This window comes from Passer domesticus, chromosome 1, assembly GCF_036417665.1.
Source record: "Passer domesticus isolate bPasDom1 chromosome 1, bPasDom1.hap1, whole genome shotgun sequence".
NCBI lineage: Eukaryota > Metazoa > Chordata > Aves > Passeriformes > Passeridae > Passer > Passer domesticus.
Window position 1 is genome coordinate 31,529,770 of NC_087474.1, and position 18,189 is coordinate 31,547,958.

General features: G+C 38.9%; 1 protein-coding gene across 3 annotated transcripts; it reads left to right on the forward strand.

The window, feature by feature from the left end:
* The first annotated feature begins 2,656 nt into the window (after nt 1-2,656).
* CCDC126 (coiled-coil domain containing 126) lies at nt 2,657-17,706 on the forward strand. 3 transcript variants are annotated; one of them, XM_064412497.1, is made up of 5 exons: nt 10,324-10,531; nt 10,690-10,827; nt 12,838-12,975; nt 13,580-13,983; nt 16,102-17,706. In XM_064412497.1, exons 4-5 carry the CDS (start codon nt 13,746-13,748, stop codon nt 16,281-16,283), a joined length of 420 nt encoding a protein of 139 aa, XP_064268567.1. In that variant the 5' UTR covers nt 10,324-10,531; nt 10,690-10,827; nt 12,838-12,975; nt 13,580-13,745; the 3' UTR covers nt 16,284-17,706. The 3 variants fall into 3 exon arrangements, with proteins under 3 accessions (XP_064268553.1, XP_064268563.1, XP_064268567.1); XM_064412483.1 differs by lacking the exons at nt 10,324-10,531; nt 10,690-10,827 and adding an exon at nt 2,657-2,748; XM_064412493.1 differs by lacking the exons at nt 10,324-10,531; nt 10,690-10,827 and adding an exon at nt 2,792-3,193.
* Nucleotides 17,707-18,189: the final 483 nt, after the last annotated feature.

Here is an 18,189-nt window from a genome sequence, read left to right on the forward strand (position 1 = left end):
TCTTGCACGGCACTTACTTAAAAAGCTTCAGTCATTTCCTTAGTCAGTTCCTGTGTAATTACAATTAAATTTTCATTCCTAGGAGGCTGGCCTGAGTTTAGGCCTCTGCTGATGTAAAAACAATTCTGAATCTGTCCTTTATAGCAGCTCTACTCAGTTCAGCTCTGGTACATAGATTTGCTCATCTCCCTTTTCAAATGTAACATTATTAGTAAAGCACTTATTCTACTGCAAGATCACATACTGTTCTGGCATATTCTGGTCCTGTCTGATGTTGCCTATATTCCAACTACAGGAACAAAAAGAAATGAGCATGAAGGACATGCTTAAATTCTGAGGTGAAAATACCAATTGGTCTTCTACCATAGAATGGATCACTGAAAAAAAAAAAGGAATATGAAGGACCCAATGAAAATACATAATGGTTACACTAAAAAATAAACCAAAACAAAACCAAGCAGGGGAGGGAGGGAAAGTTCAGGAGAATAGAGGACAGGAATACAATTTTTATTAACGTGTACAGGTATGAAATCTAGCTACAGTCCACTTTGTGATTTCAGTTCCTGAGGGTTAGACTAGACCTGATGCACACATTCAAGACATTTGCATTATTCTAGCAGAATATTTTCATTTCTGTTATCCTAAAATGTTCTGGCAATTAAACCTAAAATAAAATGGCAGTTGCTGATGCAAATACCTATTTTTCAAAAGTCTAATCAATTTTACATTTTGAATTGAAAACTACAAGCTGCATTCACCATTTTTTCCTGTAACTTATCTGCCTTCATTGTTCTTTACAATGACTCCACTCTACAATGACTTCACTTGTAGTTTCCTGGACCATAAAGACAGTTATTATCTTATATTATATTTCAGCTTTCACTATTTATTAGTAAGACTCCAAGGTTGATTCGGGTCATTGGGAGTGTCTCTCCTAAATGGAAGATGGTTTGAATACAGAAAACATCTGGAGATGGCCTAAAGAATACGCTAACAGGACATGATTACATGTTTTTCAAGCATGCTTTATAGAGGTTTTTCAAGAAATATTAATACACTGGTTTAATACAGCGTTAGCTTTAATGCAGTAGTAAGTGTAGAGTATTCATGATTTTGGAAAAAAATACACTGTGAGGGGAAAGATAGGTGCAGATCAGGCTCATTCCCTAAAGGGAAAGGGTATAAACAACTGGTAAGGGATCAGGAAGAGGGAAAAATAGGAGTGGCAGTGAAGCAAGTATAAAGTTGCACATATTCTTATCTGCATACACAGATTATAGGATTAACTACTTAAGCAAGGAAGCAGAAGCTATGCTAATCTCAGAGCATATTGATTAGCGTGCTGTTCTCTAGCCATTACCATTTAGCAGTTTAAACATATTAGGAGAGGAAATTCTTAATACATGTTTGAAAAGGACAGAGCAATAGCTATGCAAATTAAATTCGAAAGGACCGTCTACATATAATGATTGGCAGGAGAGGAATGAAATAACGTTGCAGCAGCAATCTAATTCTGGTGGGTTTTTAAAATTTATTATTATTTTGACAAATAATACAGAACACTGCAATATACCTGCAATCCTGGGCTTTTATCTACCTACCCCTTGAAATGATACCAAGAGTATTATTGCCCAAAATATAAGGACTATATAAACACTTTTAAGGTGTGATTTTCATATGACACTGAAAAGAGACATTGTGCTTGATATTGTTTTGTCATATAGTTTTTATCACACATCTCAGATTCATCAGCTGACGTAGCACCTGCCAAGAGTTTTGTCTGTATATTTAGGTCTAGGCCTCTGATGTATCACCGTCCCTTTTCCTAGAACAGCATGGCATTTAAATGCTGATTTTTCCTGCAGCTAACCTGTGCAGAATATGCAGGTTGGAAGCAGGGAGAAGCCATGAGGGAGGGAGGGAGGGAGATGCATGCTGAAGGGATCCAGATAAGGTGACCAACATGTACTTCTAAATGCTGTCAGCTCCGCAGCTGTTGAACGTGTGGAGTTCCGTGCCCTCATGTTCACTTTTCCTTAACTGACACCGGCTTCCTTGAACTAGCACCTTGCAGGAAGAGCCGGGGGTGACTCTCTAGCACAGTCCTGCACTCACAAGGAATTTTATTTAGGCGATTATCACGGTGGGCAGGGGAGGGTTAGATACCACCCCAGCTGGACAATCACAGAATCCTTAGGGTTGGAAGGGACCTCTGGCGATCCCCTAGTCCACCCCTGCCCAGGCAGGGTCACCTAGAGCAGGTGACACAGGAACGTGTCCAGCTGGGTTTTGAATGTCTCCAGAGCGGGAGACTCCACCACCTCCCTGTGCAGCCTGTTCCAGCGCTTTGCCACCCTCAAAGCAAAGAACTTCTTCCTCATGTTGAGGTGGAACTTGTATTTTAGTTCATGGCCTTTGCTCGTGGGGCACCACCAAAAATTCTGGCACCATCCTCTTGGCGCTCGCCTTTGAGATATTTAAAAGTATTGATGAGACCCCCCGCTTCTCTGGATGAAGCATGCCCAGCGCACGGCTGGGCACACACTCCCTCACAGCCGCGGGGCGCGCAGCCCGCCCCTCACGCCGCCGCCGCGGCTCCCTCCCGCCGCTGGGGGGCGGCCGCGCCGCCGGCCGGGCGGCGCGCGCTGCGGCGGGGGCGGGGCTTCGGCGGGGGCGGGGCTTCGGCGGCGCGGCGCGGGCGGAAGCGGCGCGCGGGCCGGGAAGAGGCGGCGGAGGCAGCGAGCGGAGGTAGCGCGGGGCGGCCGGCGGGGGGCGCTGCCGGGGGCGGCCCGGCCCGGCCCGGCGCCTCACGGGGCAAGGGCTGGGAGCGGACGGCGCGGGGGGGCCGCGGCTGTCCCGCACTCGCGGGTGCGCACCGCGCCTGAGCGCCCGCGTTGGCCCGCCCCTCCTTCGGGGGCTGCGGGACGGGCTCGCCTGGCGGGGGTTGCTCCCCGGCGGTGGCGGTGCGTGCGGCGGGGTCAGCGCGGCCCGCCGGGGGCAGGCGCGGGGAGCTGTGCTGGGGCCGTGTCCCAGGGCTGCGGTGCAGTGTCCTTGGGCGGGCAGGGAGCGCCGGAGCAAACGAGGGCTTTCTGGTTTCCCTCGCCGTCAGCAGTGGGCTCCCAGGCTTTAGCTGTGACTGCAGTGACTCTGCAAGATCGATGCCTTCTGCTGTAAGGACAGAACTTCCAGAGAGGTAAAGCGCGATTAGAGTGATGCGTTGGAACTCACGGCAAGGGGAAAAAAAAACCAACCAAAACATATTCAGGCAAAGGCAGGATCCTTAACAGTGTCAGGTTAAGTGATCTTCCGGCACTAGCAAGTCTGCGTAAAAAAACCCAAAACAAACGGGGAAATATCTCACTGAAATTGGTCTCGTTGGTACCATTGAAGAAATAGGAAAAAGTAATTCAGAATGAAGCCTACAAGATTTGAAACATTGAGTTTTAGGTGATTATAGTGTATGGAATTTTTTGACGGCAAGAGTTGCAGAACAGCGCTACAATGTAATAAAATTTGTTTTATTTGTAACATCTGATGATGTTTTGCTTGCACTTACCTTCGATTTTGGTAAACATGTATAACATGTTATCGCTACCTTATTTCGGTAACTCTGTTCATCATTCATTATTAACAACTTAGGTTTCCTTACCTAACATGGTAGCATCCTGTACATTTTCTTTTACGTCTCTTGTCATTTAAAAGATACTGACAGCTAGAGTGCAGTGTAATTTCTGTGTTTGTGTGCCACAGAGCAAGCATAGATGATTTTTGTTCTATACTATGACATGATGTGGAGTTTCCTTAGAACAGCTCAGATTGGGTTAGCTAGATCTTTTTGGTTGCTGTTTTGGCTTTTTTTTATTGTTGTTTTTTCCCCCCCGGTAGGTGAACTGGGGGCAGATGGATGTGTTTTTTCACTGTGAAAAGCGATCTTTGCAGGAATTGCAACTTTTTATTTTAAGAGAACCCCGAGAATGTGAACATGATGTACATTCTAGTGTGCATGTGATTTGTCCTAAGTGTAACACGGTGTTAATTTTGGAACAGATGTAGTGAATTGCTGTTTTACTCCCATGAGACTATCAGAGAAAGGAGACAATATGAAGATGGTATTAGATTTTGAGCAGCATCTTCTGGTCGTGTCACAAGCAGTGGGATTGCACTTTTAGATCAAATGTAGAAATTTATTGTTTTCTTTGTTCCTGTTTTGACTGCAGATACCCATGTGTATAAAACCTAAGTTATTCTAACTTCTTTTTGGTATTTTAGGTGTTAAAAGCTGCCACTGTTTGAGAGGTACTCGAGAGCTCCAGAGAATTAAGCAATTATGCTGGAATTCCTTTGGTCCTTTCCTGCCTCTCCTCCCTCCCCCGCCTCCCCCCAGCTTTTCCTTTTTACGGCTTTTGTAGTATCTGCTTTTAGAGACTCCTTTTGGCTGTTATCTCCTTGAAGGAGGCATTGGTATCAGCTAATCACAAACTGTGATGAATCTTGGGGATTGGATGTCATTTGGCTGTTAAAAGTGAAATATTGCCTCTGCAGCTCATGATCACTTGTACCTTTTCCGAGACTAGTAAAGGGAAACTAGTTCTTGCGTCTTGCCTAAACTGTAAGTGGGATAAATGCATGCTGTCAGCTGTGTAGTCAATGTATCTGAAAACTAGTAAGTGTCAAAAATAGCCATTTTCCAGTAGCTATCAAAAAATCTATGAGACTCAGTCACTCAAATGAATCTGTTTTTCCTGGTACAAGTTTACTGATAAAATGTATTTTATATGCTATTTGTATATTAACAACCTCTTTCACCTGTGATTTACAATATGTGCCGTTTTGTGAGCTGGGTTTTCTCAACTGAGCATTATTAATAGTAGCCTTTTATATTTTCTTCTATGCTTTACTAAAAAAACTTTATAAACTTTACAAAAATAGGTGTATTAGCATTTTCATATGTAATTTAGAAATAATTTTGGATTGCTTAGAACTGAATGAGTACTTTGCCCATGTAAAAGAGGGCCTGAACCAGGGGCATTGACAAGGAAATGTAAAACTTATTCCAATGAAGTTGGTTTCTTCAGTAATACTAAAGAAATAGGAGGCTACCATGTTATAAATAATCTGGTTAAATTTCTGGGTACGTTTTCCTTAATGTTAAGAATAAAGTATTTTGCGGTGCACAGCACTGAGGTGTTACAGTTAACTAATGTCTGTCATAATCCATTACTCTGCTACGTTAAGCTGACAAGTCAATCTAGAAGTAAGATTGTAGAAGAAAAGATGTAGAAGAAATCACTTGTCTTTAACATTTCCTCCAGTGTTGTTTTTCTGAAATCTTCACCTGGGTCAGCCTGCTGGGAAGGAGCATGAATCCAAAGCCTCATCTGTATTGCAGTTTTGCCAGAGAAACATAATTTTGGTGGACAAATTCATATGCAGTTTGAATTGTACAGGTTTCTTGAAAGAAAATCAGGCGAGTTAAATTCTTCCTCTCTCCCCAGGGGAACAAGTGCTTTTTTTGTTGCTGTTCTACAGGAATAGTGTTTGTGTGGTGCACTGTGTGTACATGTATGAGCAGTGGCAATCTCTCCCCCTTTGCAGCTGTCACTTTGTTAGTTGTCTCTCCTCTTTATTCTCTTTAATGACACCTGCCTTCCTTTTAGGTCTCTTTAAAACCTTCAGTGAAAGTCCCTCTCTTACCAGTAACATACATGCATCATCTTGTAGGCTTGGCTCTCTGTAAAACTAGTCAAAATTAGCTAAACATCTCAGGAGGAAGTTTTGGAGTCTCAGGGGCTTTGGAAAGAGTGATACAAGGACAGCTGTGAAATTTCACAAGGGAATACTATGGGCTCCTTGTCGTAGCCTGCCATTAATAAATTGTGGCAGTGTTACTGGGAAGTGAGAAGCCAACAAAGTGCCTTGTGCTCTGTCGTGACTTATCAAGGAGCAAGGGTCCTACAGGGACCTGAATGGTGGCAATGAAGCATGAAGAGAAAATAGAGAAAAGTGTGCCAGGGAAAATTAAACAGAGATTTTAAAAAAGCCCAACTTTTTTCACTATTATTATTTTAAGAATCTGATACAGAGATATAGAAATGTTTATGGGCCCAGTGGGAGGAGGGCGAGTTCAGCAAGTGTGGCATACTGTCCCTATTGATATATTGTCCCTATTGATATCTGCTTGCTTTAATGTTCTTCACAAGCCTGGCCAAGCCATTTCCCCTCAAAATCTTGAATCTTGGCTGACTGCCCACAGGCAAGGAACAAAGAATTTCTGTTTTTAAATGGTTGGTTTATTTTAAAAGCATTCATTGGCAGTAGTAGGTAAAATAAAGGGGGAAGGTCTTGAAAAAAAGAAGATACTCTAAGGTACTTGAGCAGACTTCTTAGACACAATGCAAAATGAAAATAATTATTGGTAGAAAGTGTAAAACAAAAGCAACGAAAATAGGAATGCATGCATTTAAATAGAAACAGCTTTCCAGCATTTCTAAAATACTGACAAAAGGTAGTCTAGTGTTTGGGCTCTCAGATAATTTTATACCAGAGCCACTGTAAGCTCGCTGTGTGGGTTTTCAAGTCGAAAGCAATATGTTTGTGCTCTCAACTCCAAGTTCATCTACAAGACAAATTGGTGCTGTTCTTAGAAGCCTGTAGGAGGTAGATCCGTTCGTGGTGTAAGATGTGTTTGAGGTAGTCCCAGCAGCTCGTCAGCAGCAGCACTGTGTCTGCTAGATGAGCTGTGACTTTTGTTGGCCCATATATCCTTTGGCTGCGTTGAGAGACAGGAACTGTTGGGAGCACATAAGATTTTCTTCTTTCTTTATAGAAGAGTAGGTATTTTTGGTAGTTACCCAGTTTTGCTATTCCCTTAAACTTCATGTTTCTTTCACTTGGAATATCCATTAAAGTGTTCCCCAAAAGGCAGCTAGCAATAAGGCAAAAGGATTTTTTTTTTTCAGTGTGCCAAGGTAATTGCAAATCTTGGGCATGTAGAAGCAGGGAATGAAGGAACACATGCTGTAGGAGAAGATATAAAGATAGATGTCCTGGAAAAGGCACAAAGGCAGACTCCTTTGGCAGCATGCTCTGAAAATGGTACAGAAACTGCTAAAACTTACAGCCCAGCAGTGGTAGGGAAGCTTTATTTGCCCAGAAGTGTGCCTTCTTACCTGTTCTAAAGATAGCAGCATGTTTTATAGAATTGATATTTTCATGTGAGTCTAGCAGCTATTAATATAAATGGTCTCTTCTATCTAAGAGACTTCATCTATGATGCTGTCTGGAAAGACCCTTGAGTTTCATCAGTTTTGGTGGGCTGTGTTATGTCAGGCATTGCTGATGTTCTGTCAGTACAGATCCTCTTTTCCCTCCCTGCTGTGATATTTTTCTGTTGACCAAATTTTACAGCAGCAATAATAGGAATACTTGAAGTGCTGAGAGTAAATTTTATCAAAAGACAGCTTAATGTGGTTTTGCTTGTCTGGGAACTGGCATTGCTGTTAATGGCTGGTTCCAAGTGGAATATCCTGCTCTTTTATGGCACTGTGCAGCTGTCTGAATGAACCTGATTAATAAACCTGGGAACCAAAGGACAGTCACCAGTATGGATGTGCCAGTACAGGATAGCAGTCTCACTGGTCTCTTCTTGAGAACTTGTGTACTCCTAAAAATATGAGGAATGGGGTTCTTCCTTACACACCAGTTTTAACCAGGGCTCTGTGTAAACACTTCACTTCTCTGGGCACCTGTTTGCCAGCTGCACCTCATGGAGCTTTTTCACCTACTGACAAACCAACAACCATCTAAGACTGCAAATTACCAGAATACAAGTATCATTTTTGGCATTCCAAAAAGCCTCAGCATGTGAGCTCCTGGGCTTCTAGGTGCTTATTTCATTGTCTCAGTCTTTTACAATTAATTGAGTAGTGAATATGTTCTGTACTGTTTTGCTGTGTGTCAGTCATTCTTTAGACTTCCCATTTGCATTGCTTCACAGAAATGACTGAGGGTTTTCCAAATAACATAGAACCTGTCTGCTCTCAGAATGGTCAGCACAATTGATTCCTGTCAGCTGAGTGCTGCTCAAAATTTTCTGTTATAAAATTAGAAAACAAAATATTTTGGAGGTCACAGAGGTAAATGGGCCAGAGGGTGTACTCTGTCAATAGATGCAAAAAAGGGGAAAATAATAGAATGGAGCTTGATGCTACTGAGAAATTTTTTTTCCTGGTATTCTGTAATGCTCAGTGATTCTTGTCTTCCTGAAATGTAATGTTTGTTGGCTGTTGCAATGAGGTATCACTCTGCATATTTAGAGACAGTTTTTTGTTTACTGATACAGTACCCTCTCTGTACTGAGGGATGTTTGTTGCCATAAATTTAATAATAATTTCTTGTACAGATGTAATTTTACTATGGTAATTTAAAATTGTTAATAATTTCATAAATTGAGATGGTAATAAATTCTGATTTTGTACTGTACAATTATTTTATTAATTATTCATATTAATGTGATTATTAATGACAGCTTTTATTTGTACTGTCCTGATTTCTGTCTGCTGTCTAGTCTATTGCAAGATTTTTTTCCACTTGCTCTCTAATTGGATGTATGCCTCAAGGACTGTATATAGCTTTTTTTTTTTAAGCTCTGTCTTGATAAATCACTTCTTTTTATGCAGTTTATCTGGTTACAAAGCCAGACCTGCTCTTGAATCCATAGTGTCATGTTGCTGTTTATCATCATTTGAAAGTGAGGAACTGATAAATATTGTGGTAGTAAGTAATAGATGGTGTAAACTTCCCACTTATCAGGCCTACTTTCCTAATATATGAGTGCATTAGAGCCTAGGTCTCTAGAGAATCACTGAAGAACTACTGCCTTAGTATTTGAGATTCTGTCTTTCAAAATATATGGCCAAAGAGGTGACTTTATTGGACTATATCTTAACAATATTCTTTTCGTTGCATTTTTCTTGGCTTTATTCTTGAAAGTATTTTTGATCTTTGAATCAAATGGGTTTCTCTCAGGCTTTGATTTTCTGTATTCTTTGCAGCTGCAAACTTCTTATTAATAGCTACCAAAAATACCTGATGGACCTGCTGCTTTCTTTTTCTCTTGCAAATAATTACTGTCATCTGTCCTGTACATTTTTCAAAACTAGAAAGTACACAAGTCATCTCTGCAGGACAGGTTTAAATTTGCCCTGCTACCATTTCTAGTGGTTTGGAAGGTTGGAGTCTCTTGGGCAGGCTAGAAAAATGATGATGAATATGTGCCAGTCTTTCAGAGGCTGATTGACTGGCAGAAGTGACAGTGCTGTAAGGTGAAATAAGCTTTTAAGGGTTTAGGTATGCCTTGTTTTCAGAGCATGTACGAGGCGTTCCTTTGCATTATAGACCATTTAATTTTTGTGCTGTATGTTAATATAATCTCTTGGTTTTTCTGGGAAAGAGTAAAGAGGAAGACTGCAACAAAATTCAAGAAGGATGTTTTGTAAGTATGGGCTAGTTTCAATGAAGAAGGGTCAGTATTCAAACTGGAGTCTGATGCTAGTTAAGTAGTAGTTAAGTATAACTTTGCTATATTATAGAACATATAATACATTTTCTGTAGCTCTTTCCTTTACCTTTGCTCCTTTTGTTTCATGTAGTCAATAATATAGTTTATATATGACTGATTTTGAAATACAGGTATTCAGGCTAGAGACATGACTTTATTTTGGAGTGGATGAGTGTCTTAGTTCATTGTTTTGTGCCAGATGGATTTCAGTGTTGTGGTACCACTGGACAAAGTTTATCCACATTGATTGGTTTTGGCAGTACTTTTCTTAGACAATCAACAGTGAAGAAAACCAAGCTGTTTATATGTCAGATCCTCATTCAAGAATTGGTTGTAGCTCCAAGTTCTAATGTTGCTCCTGGCTGGGGCTTGTAACTTTCAGAATAATTTAAATATGCATGTTGATTTAAAGTACTTTGGGAAACTGGCTCTTGAATCGGTTATTTTAGGCTGCTAATTGAAAGGATTATGTGGAAGACATTCTTTTCTTCATGGATTCTTGAATTGCCATTTTGCCTGCAGTCAACTCAGGGGTTTTGTTTGATTTGGGTTTGGTTTGTTTTGGGGTTTTGTTTCTTTTTTTTTTTTCCCTCCTCAGATTTTCAAATTTTGTTCTGGTTGTACTGCTTCATTTTCATGGCTGTCTGCCATTTGTCTCAGTCTCCGTGATTAGAGATGGTGGTAGGAATTGCAGCAAGGTGTATCTCTGATGCATCCTTTTTCCTGTTGCTCTCTGCAGTGCTTTGCCTTTGCCACAAAGTCCCTCAGCTGCGGTTGGAAGTGGTGTGCCAGCATTTCTAACCAGGATAAATCAGTGTGAAGAAGGAAGTCTCAGCTTCCTTTTTTTTCCTGCTCAGGGAGGATTTCCAACTCAGCATATTGTGCACTTTGAGAGAATGAGGGAGAATAAAGATCACAAAGTACACTTTCTTTGTACTTGTAGAGAAGTGCTGACCCTTCAGGTAACAAGAGGTACAAGAATATTCCAGTCCATCCATCTTACTGTGCTATTTCCTTCCTAATATGTGTGCCTGCTGCTCCAATACTCTTTTTTTTCCTACTTCCAAAACATTTGGGCATAAGCTTACTTTTTTTTTTTTTTTAAATTTATTTTATTTTTTTCCCCCAAGGGTGTTGCAGGGAGTGTCTTATGAGTCACTAGAAGTGCATGCACTTCAGGGGGAAAGAGGAGACCAAATCTCCAGAACTTCGAGATTACACTGGAATTCATGAAGAGGGAAGACCTTTAAAAATTTGTAGCAAAAGTGGCAAGTACAAATAGTTCCCTTCATTTTGGTAAACCTTGCTCCGAGTTCCTTTGCCTTGTGTCAGTATATGGATGTTATGCAATTTCCCAGCAGGTTAAGTGCTTGATTTCCATTAGTTTCAGTAGTCAGTGTGTGCACTGTGAATCAGATATGCATGGCGATGGCCCAGTCTGCAATTCCTGCTGCTGCTTGGCAGGAGTTTATTCAATCTGTTCCTCTTGGCTAGACCTCTTATCCTGGCTTGTGGTCTTATTTACAGTGTGATGGCAGAGTTATTTCTACTCCAAAGGACTGTAGTGATATTGTCTAAAGACTTCAGGATGAGATATGGCTGGAGATCTGTGGAGAGGTGAACTCAATTTAAGTTTTGCAAGAGCTATTTGTTCTTTTTTTTTTTTAAAATAGAAAAAGTAGAGACTGTTGGGAATGGGGTTTGAAGCTTACAGTGTCTTCTTGAGAGATACTGTTTAGTCTTCTGAGCCATCACATGAATACTCTTCTCCTGGACCTCATAATGTTTTCCATCATTTTTTATACTGTTCAGAGATTATATAGATGCATAATGATGTGGGTGCAGTTTATTCGTTGAAGTCTGAGTGCAGAGCCATGGATTTGGCAAAGAGCTAGGGAAAAGAAGTTTTGGTTAGTGCATATTTAGGGAGGATCTGTTTCAGAAAATTCTAAGCAGCACAATTCCAGATATTCATGCTATGGAATATGAATTTTTATTGTTTTCCCACTTATTTTACATTCTTAAGACAAATTAGTATCTTAAAACCAGTTTTAAGGGGATTAAGCGCATTCCTTGAACAGAGTACATTCCACTGCATTTACAGTGGGAGTTCAGATTACTGTGTGTTGACTGTCTGTCCTTGTGCAGTCATACCCCACGATGGAGAGGTATGAGCTGTTCTTCATCCAGTGACTTGGGATTGCCACTGGCACTAGGGCACCCAGCAGTCAGTTTATGTACTGGCAGTGGCTGCCATATGGCATTTTACACACAGCTGGTTGCTACTTTACAGCAGCTTTGGTGTCCAGGTCCTGATGTCGCCCCTGCCTTGGGTTAATCATTTTCAGAATAATTTAGATACGCATATTGACTTTAGAGCACTTCAGAAATTTGCCACTTGAATCAGGCGCGCTGGCTCGCCTGTTGAGAGGATTATCTGGAGAGTGAAGGGTAAGCGACAAGCAGCCCTGCTGGCAGTCACACTTGTGTTGGCAGCAGACAGCGGGGTGTCGGCATAAGGCCGATGGAACTGGCCAGTGGAGGGGATGGAAAGTGCCATGGAGGCAGAGTTAGGGTTAGCTGAGAGCTCAGCAGCTCGAGAAACTCGGTCTCAATGTTCTGATACAAACCGAGGTGTAAGTGGCGCTACAGAAAGTCTGGTGAGGAACTCTATTACGTGTGTAATTTCAGTTTAAGAAGTGCTTGTGTCAGGTAGTATGTGGGGAAGAACTGGGAATAGTGAGGGAAAATGTAACTATTGTGTAAAATGAGTAGCTTTATCTGGATGATGTTAAATTATAGAAATTCTCTTTTAAGAAAGTATTGAACAATTGGAGTAGTGTCAGAGATGGATGAAAAATGAGAAATATGAGGTATGCACATGGAAAGAGTCTAAAAATGTGGGATCTGTTTGTGGGGTAAAAATTAGTAAGAGAATGATGCCTGTGTAAATATGTGTACATGTACATATACGATGAATCTGGAACATCTCTTGTCACTGTCTTATAACACAAGAAAAGGAGATGCTCATGAGATTCTTATCAAGCTTTCTTTTAGAAGTATGTTGAAGTCAGTTACTGGGCATTCCAGTGCATGGATTTGTAATAAAATGGAGAGTAATTCTATGTTCTTCCCTAACAATTGCTTGAAGTTTTGCAGTTAGGTTTGAAAATGTTGTTCTGTTTTAAAAGCATGTAGCTTGAAGCCTTTGACTGCAACTACTCCACAAGTAAATGAAGATATCTTCACTATTTGTTTAAATCTTTTTTTTTTTCCAGTACAAACATTCCTGAAGATGTGTGGCTCAAACTGCTTCCAACTGTCTGAACATTTGTTATTTAACTGATGAAGCTTTCCTACCATTTGCTTTCCTCCTGAAGCCTTCATTTATTGAGGGATCAGAATTAGGTACTATGGTAAGACATTTTTTAAAGTTGAAGTAAAATGCTGAAGTGCAATGTGGGTTTTTTTTTTTTGTGTTTTTACTCTTTATTTAGTAATAAGACACCACAACAAATAAAAAACCTTAATAGTGTACAAAGCCAGGAGAGGAAGCTTTGAACTAGCTAACCAACCAAGTGTTGTCTGTTCATTTGCGCTGTACTTCAAAGTGAAGAATAAGAATCAAGTGAATAATTTCACAAGATCTTGTGTTTAGATGTATGTGTATAACTCATCACCATGTGGTACAGAAATGTTATACAGGTCTCTTCTAGATACTGCATCTTCTTTCAAAAGCATTTGAGTTTAATGACAGTTTAAATTCCATTATTTAAAATACTTGTTGTGCTTTGTGGAAGCACAGAAATCTTGACTTTTGGAGAATAAAAATTGGTAAAAATAGGAAGAGGAAACCCTGTAAATAATAGGTGAGAAAGAAATATAACTGAACCTCTAAGCAGACGAAAAAAACTTGTTTGCTAGATGATGCAATAATACTGTATTTGGAAACTGATATTTGTTTTTGATCTCAGCAACTGTAGCAGTTTTGAATAACCAATGGTACTTTACAAATTTCAGGAATCAAGACCAGCTAAAACATGAGAAGATATATTCAAGATGATTCAGCTAGAAGACTTTTCACTTCATAGAAATATTATTTTTGTTTAATATGTAATATAATTAGACAAAGTCAAATTTATTTACTTTTCCTGAAATTAGGCCGTGCCTGTGACCTTCATCAGAAATGTTTCTAACATTTTCAAGAAAAAATATGTCCCAGAAACTGAGTATGTTTTTACTGATCTTTGGAATCATTTGGGGTTTGATGTTGCTACGCTACACTTTCCAGTATCCAAGACGCCAAAGCAGTGCTGAGTTGCGTGGACAGATATTAGATCTCAGTAAAAGATATGTCAAAGCACTGGCAGAAGAAAATAAAAACCTGATGAATGGTGGTGGTGGAGCCTCTATGTCAGGATATGGTAAGAGGAAAAAAGCCATACTAGTTACTTGAATATATTATTTTTCTGTAAAAAACTATAAAGTTATAAATTTTCTTTATTTTTAAAGTAGTGTATGCTCTTCACCAGAAAAAAACTTCTCTGTATTAACTGATTTGATTTTAGTTTATTGAGTGAAGTTGAAGATTAAGATGAATTGCAAAATCAAGCATCATACATGAAATTTTTGCTTTCCAGGATTTTTTTTAGATATTTTCAGGTACATGAATACAGTCACTTACAGAAGTAACAGCACACTTGTTTTTTTCTGAATCTTCAGCTATTGACAAATAAGCACGTGCTTGATACAGGGATAAAGTTTTATGTAAAGTCATTTCAACATTCCAGATTCTTCTAGTACCTCATTGCTAACTTCCTGCTTTTATTTCTTGAATTTTCTTGACCTTAAAAAAGCAATGAAAAAGCAAGATACTAGTTGAGTTTGCAGTCTGGAGACTGCAAGGCAGGTATGAATTTGGCAGAATCTCTCCTTTTTTTACAAGTAGCCATAAGAGACCACGTCTCTTGTCTTGTGAACTGTAATACTTGGTGCATCATATCTCTGATTTGCCTCTCTTGTGAATAAGTACCAAGCTTGATAAATAGGCTGCCAGTATTTACTATCTTCTGCAATATTGAAAAGATAACTAAAATTGTTTATTTTAAAAAATAGTATCTCAATAGTATCTCAAAAGACATATGGTAATGAACTTTGATCCCCTTAAGATTTGCTTAATTTTTTAATTAATTAATTTTTATCACAGTAAGAGACTGCCTTCTCTTTTCTTCCCCATTTTCTCCTCCCACTTTTTTTTTTTTTAATAAAGGACTTCCTTCCTTTACTGTGTAATTAATTTTTTCTGTCATTTAAAAAAAAAATCCTTGTGTACTGCAGCTTTCTCCTCTTCTATAAGTCTTACAGCATATTTCCAAATGAGACTTGTCTTCTGGGGTTTTGTCTGAAGTTTAATATAAACTTAAGTCATCTCTTGATCTACCCGCTGATCATCAGAATTAAAACTTAACAATTCCCTCCATCAGATTGTTGAGCACAAAATGATACTACAGAGTACATGGCCCACCCTCTGTTATTGACAGCAGATCCTGCTCTGGCTTGAGTTTTTTAGCAATTTTTTTTTTCAAAGTTAACATTACTAAACAAGAGCTAGTTAATTTTAGAGGGAGGTACTTATTTTTTAGAATTTAATTAACTACTAATTTTTAATTAGTAGTAATTTTTATCTGTTTTACTCCAATTTTTTCACTTTGATGCCTGTGATCTTTCTTCCCAATCTTTCTGCTCAGTTAACTGATTAGAGGGCAGCGGGTAGAGACAGAGTTTGTAGATTTCTTCATGTGTAAGGGGAATCCCAACACCTTGTAAAACCTGGTGAGTTTGTTAGTGTTTTTAAAATCTGAAAAAGGTGGTGATTGGCAACAGCATAAATAGTTTTTTAGTGTAAGATGTTACTGTTTTTTTGTTCCAGATCATGAGAATTTTTTGCCATCTTTTCTCTTATTTTTCAGTCAATAAAGATGTAAATAGTTTTTTTTACCCTTCTTTTATAGCTTATGTAAGAAGCAAAAAGATACCTTCTAATAACAGCTTTTCTATGAGTGAAATCTGTCATTTAGGGGAAAGCTATTAACTACCTTTTTTATGCTGGAAAGTATTTAGATATATTCTCTGGCATCCAAGGCTGGAAAGTGTTTAGATATATTCTCTGGCATCCAAGGCTGAAAGATGACATAGCTGAGTATTCCAATGCTGTTGTCTGGATGAAAATTTAAATAACACTTTTGAATAGCCACTTCTAATGTTCCAACTAGTGTTTTTGCTCTTATACTCTAATATTTAATTGGCTGCCTTCACAGTTCCCTGTTATGCTGGTATCTCTCTTCCCTAAGATAACAAAGGAATGTTATTAAAGAAAATTCAAGCAGCTGTTTAATTGTGTACTTCTTGATCAATCTGCATTCCTTTCCAAAAAGTATGGTAGGGAGGATAGCAAGTCTTAAGAGGCGAATATGTTGAAATAGCAGTTCTTTTCCACACAGAGTAAATAACAGGCTGTTATTTGTTTTTTCCATTATCTTCAGCTGATCTTAAGAGAACAATTGCTGTTCTTCTGGATGACATCTTACAACGCCTGGTGAAACTGGAAAACAAGGTTGATTACATCGTTGTGAATGGCTCAGCAACAAATACCACTAATGGAACTAACCATCAGGTGCCAGTGACTTCAAACAAACGTGCAAAGCCAGCAAGCAACATCAGATAGCAAACAGGCCTGCTGTGTGTTGCTACGCCATTGATGGATAATATTTAAGATAAGCTTTTTGTCTCTGGCTAGGGCAAAGCAGTAGTTGACTCTAAAGCAAGCATAAACTATTGTATTCTACAACGTGCTTGGATCTGTGTAGGCCTAACACGTGCTTAGGTTCTCAAAGCATTATTTCATTGCCTCTGAGCAGTGCTTCTGAAGTGATCTTTGTTGTCTCTAAAGATATTTTGATATGATTTGATGTAGTAGGCCATTGGATAATAACAATATGTGGAAAGCAATGGGAAACTTATAGGTAGGTTTCTAAATATATTTATTTAAGTATAAATATAACATATCTTTTGGATAGGTGAGCAGTATTGTAGTTTATTCATTTTTTGTGATCTGCATTAAGCCAAGGTAACTGAGGAAAATGTGTTGCTAAACAGATGTTAGAAGATGTGTACACTTAAAATATTTTCTTACTTATTTACTAAAACAATATTAAATTGAGGATAGCGTTGGTGGTAATATTTTAAAGTTGTGACCCAAAGAATGTCTTTATTTGCACTATCTGTCAGAATAGTTAAAGAGAATTTACTGTATATTTAAGAAAATTTATTATAATAGGAAAACATTCTAGGTAGTAACACTGTCCAGGTTTATCTTTATGCCAGAGATAGGGCAGTTAGATTATCAAAGGCAAATCATCATCTGTGATATCTTAGATGATTATTTCTTAAAAAGATATTTAAGTGTATGTATTTTGTAATTGCAGATAAAATTATTTAAGTGATGGAAATAAGTTTTGAATATGTGAATATAGTTTATTTTTATTCATTGCTGTTTGTTTTAACATTTTAATGCCTTGCAGTTTGTGTTTAGTATAGCACACAGTCTCCCTGAATTGCTTTCTTGATCAGAAGGAAAAGCAATGAAGGGAATCAAGGCATCTCTGCATTTAACAGGGGCATGTGTACTAAGGGTGTCTAATCATGGAATATTTGAGAGCTAAGGTCATGTTTGCCTTATGTCTAAGTCAGCCTTACAGCAAAGTGGATTGCATGCAGTGTTGGGTGCACTGTATCTCAAATGTTACTGAAATCATATTGAAGTGCCACTGAACCTGTTTTTTAAATTGTACTGAATGTTTGGGGGGGGACAGAATGTTCAGGGACTTTTGCCAAAAGTGTCCTGTAAGTGAGGTTTTGGGGATGAGTAAAACCAGAGGCACTGGGTGATATGCCAGGCAAAGTTATGTGTTTTTCTCCTTCCTTCTGTTTCCCTGCATATATTCTCAATGGTTACAAAGGAAAATACAATTGCAATCTCAATTAGTACTTAGTTAGTATCCAGATGATTTTTTTTGTCACGTTGTGTGTAAACATGTACTCACTTCAATGCGGAAAGAGAAGAATAAATTTTTAATTGTACTTGTAAATGTTCCTGGGTTTGTTTGTTTGTTTGTAATTGTCTTGTCATTCTTGCTACATGCACGTGCTCTATCGGTGTCTGGATTGGAAAATTGCACATCTGAGTTTTAGTGGTACTCTTTCTGGTATTCTTCCTTCTTAGTCACTGAGTTCTTCTGCTCTTGAAATTCGAATGCCCTGAAACTTTGCTCAGGTTAGAGGTGACGGGAGAAAGAATTGAAAATAAAAGAATCTGTTTAGACCTTTAATTGCGAAGACTTCACTTTTTAACCTAAGAGTAAAGAAGATCTGTGCAGAACTTCTTTTGAACCTGCAGATTGACAACGTGAAGATGATAAATAGATAGATTTTTTTTATATCCAGATATATAAACTATATCTGGTTTATTTCCTAGATACTTGGTTGTTACAAACTGAAACTCTTGTGCTATAAACACATAGTTCTTTTCAAGTGGCAAAACTAAACTTCATGTGTGCAGACCAGTGTAAAAA